Source organism: Ipomoea nil, unplaced genomic scaffold (assembly GCF_001879475.1).
Source record: "Ipomoea nil cultivar Tokyo-kokei standard unplaced genomic scaffold, Asagao_1.1 scaffold1334, whole genome shotgun sequence".
Classification (NCBI taxonomy): Eukaryota; Viridiplantae; Streptophyta; class Magnoliopsida; order Solanales; family Convolvulaceae; genus Ipomoea; species Ipomoea nil.
This window is the reverse complement of record NW_017617762.1, coordinates 708534-711904: the sequence shown is the minus strand read 5'-3', so window position 1 is coordinate 711904 and position 3371 is coordinate 708534. Positions and strand designations below refer to the sequence as shown.

General features: G+C 32.9%; 1 protein-coding gene across 1 annotated transcript; it reads left to right on the top strand.

The window, feature by feature from the left end:
• The first annotated feature begins 253 nt into the window (after positions 1 to 253).
• LOC109185543 (10 kDa chaperonin, mitochondrial-like) lies at positions 254 to 1077 on the top strand. The gene is made up of 3 exons (XM_019335481.1): positions 254 to 477; positions 595 to 734; positions 859 to 1077. The coding sequence occupies exons 1-3, from the start codon at positions 370 to 372 to the stop codon at positions 908 to 910; spliced, it is 300 nt and encodes a 99-aa protein (XP_019191026.1). The 5' UTR covers positions 254 to 369; the 3' UTR covers positions 911 to 1077.
• Positions 1078 to 3371: the final 2294 nt, after the last annotated feature.

Genomic DNA, 3371 nt, shown 5'->3' with positions numbered 1-3371 from the left:
ACTATGGTTTCATTTGACAATACGTTATTGAATGAGCTATGTCTTTTAATTTTATTTTTCACATACACTAAAATACCATTTTAATTCTATTACAGGTTTATTTGACAATCATGGTCCACATAACACTATGGACCATGGTCCACTGTATAACAACCGGATTTCATTTAGCTATACTTTTACGTCCAGCCCAATTACAATTCTAAATGGACCATACTGACCAAACCCAATTAGTTTCCATCTCTTAAACAGGAGAAACATAAACCCTAAACCCTAAACCCTAGAAGCTTCTGCTACCTTTAGCATATCTCATATCTGTTCGTTCAATCGTTCCTCAGATTGCAACCGCAGGTCGAAAATCTCTCTCTGCAAATGTCGTGGAAACGCCTTGCCCCGACTCTCAACAGAGTCTTGGTTGAGAAAATCAACGCTCCGGCCAAGACCACCAGCGGGATCCTTCTGCCGGAGAAATCCTCCAAGGTCAGTGTTCAATTCTATCTTTTATTGGATTTTGGAGTGGGTTTATGTTCTCTCTTTTCGTGAAGTCTGATTTTGACTGTTTGCTTATATATGAGAATGGGTTTGGATTGAATGCAGCTTAACTCCGGGAAAGTTGTCGCGGTCGGCCCTGGTCTCCGTGATAAGTCTGGAAATGTTGTGCCGGTAGCCCTCAAGGAAGGTGATAATGTTCTCTTGCCTGATTATGGTGGTACACAAGTCAAATTGGATGATAAAGAGTGAGTGATATTTAATTTTCTCAAAAAATGATAATCATACGTACAGATACATACGTCTCTCCCAATTTTTTTTTTTGCTTTTTGTGCCCTTTTGAATCTTTTTTTTTCCCCGGGATTTTTGCAGGTACCATTTGTATAGGGATGAAGACATTTTGGGTGTGCTGCATGACAAATGAGTAACTTTAGTGTTTCAAACTGTTTTCAACTTTAACCATTTTGGTAATGGAATTGTTGTTTAAATTATCATCATTACTGAATAATATTTTACTTAACCTTTGTGTACTTGATACACATTGTAAGACATTTGATATTTGAGTTAATGGCTCTAATTTCTTGGCAAAAATCCATTCTTGTTGAGTAGTTGACAATGATTCCTTCCGTTCTATCTATACAATTGATATGCACTCTGTGGTTCTAATTGATTATGGTAATACTGATTGGGGAGCCTAGAGGTTGGACTGTTTTGCATTGTTGAAGTAGTTATTGGTATGTGTTTAAATTAATAATTTGTTGTTTATTTGGTTTGGAAATTTGATTTTTTTGGCCAATTTTATGTTCTTTGGCTATTTGTCCCTACATAGAGATGGGAAGTATGAGAATTATTTAATTTATATGACTTGATTGAAAAATTACAATAGGATTTAGAAATGGTTAAATGCAAAAAATTTTAAAATTATATCAAGTAAGCCTGCAGGAAATGATCTTATTGTTAGAAGATGATATGGGAAGGAATGACTATTTTTGTATATGAACCCCATAATTTTTTTGTTATGAATTAAATTGAGAGGGAACTGATACTATTCTTAATTGTTCGGTATCTACTCTAAATTGTAAAGAGCATTCCCCACACCCAAATTCGCGGAAGGAAGTCATGGAAAGTTTTCTAGCCATGCATGATTCTGAGTAGTCTTTAATATATGTGATTAGTATCCATGTTATTTTATTGAATTATGTTTTGCTTGCTTGCAGTGTGATTCATGCATTTGTGCTTCATTTGGTGTGCATTGTTAGCTTTGTGAGTCATAGCTGTGAAGTTGTTTAACTCCAAGATTGTGTTTGGAGGAGTGGATTCCGATTCATGTCTATGATTGTAATTAGAGCTGTCAATACGGGCTGGTAGGGCGGGGTGAGCCAAAGCCCGACGTGCTGCAGGCCTAGATGGGGTGGGCCAAAAAAGCTTGCTCTTTGGCGGGCTGCAATCTTTGAAACCCACCCCTTACCTAAGTACCTAAGTAGGGTGCAGGGTGGGTTGGCCCGGTGGGCAAAGCCTATTTTGACGGCTCTAATTGTAATCATTATAATGTAAAGGTTGTCTTCTATCGTCTACATCTGTTACTCTACAATGGTGAAGAGTAATCTGTTTGGTGCAGTTGTATGTAAATAGACACAATGTCTAGATGAAGCTTTGAATGAAAAAGTATACTCAAACAGGAGTATTAGAAACTCTTATTAACATTCTGGGGTAAAACAGGAATTACTGAATTGGCAGTTAAAGAATGCTCTTGTTTCAGAGTTTGTGAGGAACCACTAATATCCTCAATCCTGAATTGGTGGTTTCTTTATCCTGCTTGTATCAATGAATCTACTTTACTGTTGCTTGTATACCTTACTGTTGTTTTGTGTGTTAATGTCTGTTTGACTTGTCTTTGAATGCAAATTGCCTGTTACCTGTTCATACTTGTGTGAGATTGTCATGAGACGGGTTGGTCCATATTGGATTAATATGGAAATGTAATACTTATATGAAAAATGTAATAAGGAGTATTAATTAGGAATAAAGTGTAAAAGTGTCCTTAAATCAAATGTTAAAGTATTGTAATACTAAAATATAATATTTTTAAATCAAATGTTAAAGTATTGTATTTATTTTTTCAAAAATATTACACTTTTTTTTTTTTTTTTTTTTTAAGTGATGTTGATAAGGGTTTGTTACTTAAATCTAATATTTTGAATAAAAATTTAAATACATTTTAAATCATAATGTGAAAATATTGTATATTTTTTTAAAAAAGCATTATTAAACACTTTATTCATGATTAATATTACATTTTCATTTGGCCAAATATGTTTTAAGAATAAGGATTTGTGAGACAATCTCATATAAGTTTTTGTCTGAGTTTCTTTCTTCCCATGTTGGACCTATACCCATTCAACAACTGAGTTTGTTTTTAGCTACACTAATTTTTTTTTCCTCATTAAATTTAGTTTTGATTTCTAGTTTTCAAAATTGTCTTGAGGATAAAAAATTTAATTTGTGATTTCAATTTCTTTTTGAAATATAAAAATAATTGTATTTTTTATTTCTTAAATATCTTCCAATTCTTGCACCGCATATATTCCATAGTAATTAGTATTTAAAACTAAAATACTTAAAACAATTTTAAATAAAATTGAATAAAATTCAAAAACAAAATTCTGTATATATATATATATATATACAACATCTGTTAAATATTTAGGGGTCGTTGGTAAATAACTGTTAGCTGATTGGGTTAGTGGGTTTGATTAGTTAATAACATAAGCTGATTGTAAAAAACGTTTGGTAAATTAGCTGTTAGCTGATAGTTGATTACATGCAAAATGACTCTCAAAAAGCTGATCGAAAAGCTACTTTAAGCGGCTTTTTGAATTTTAACA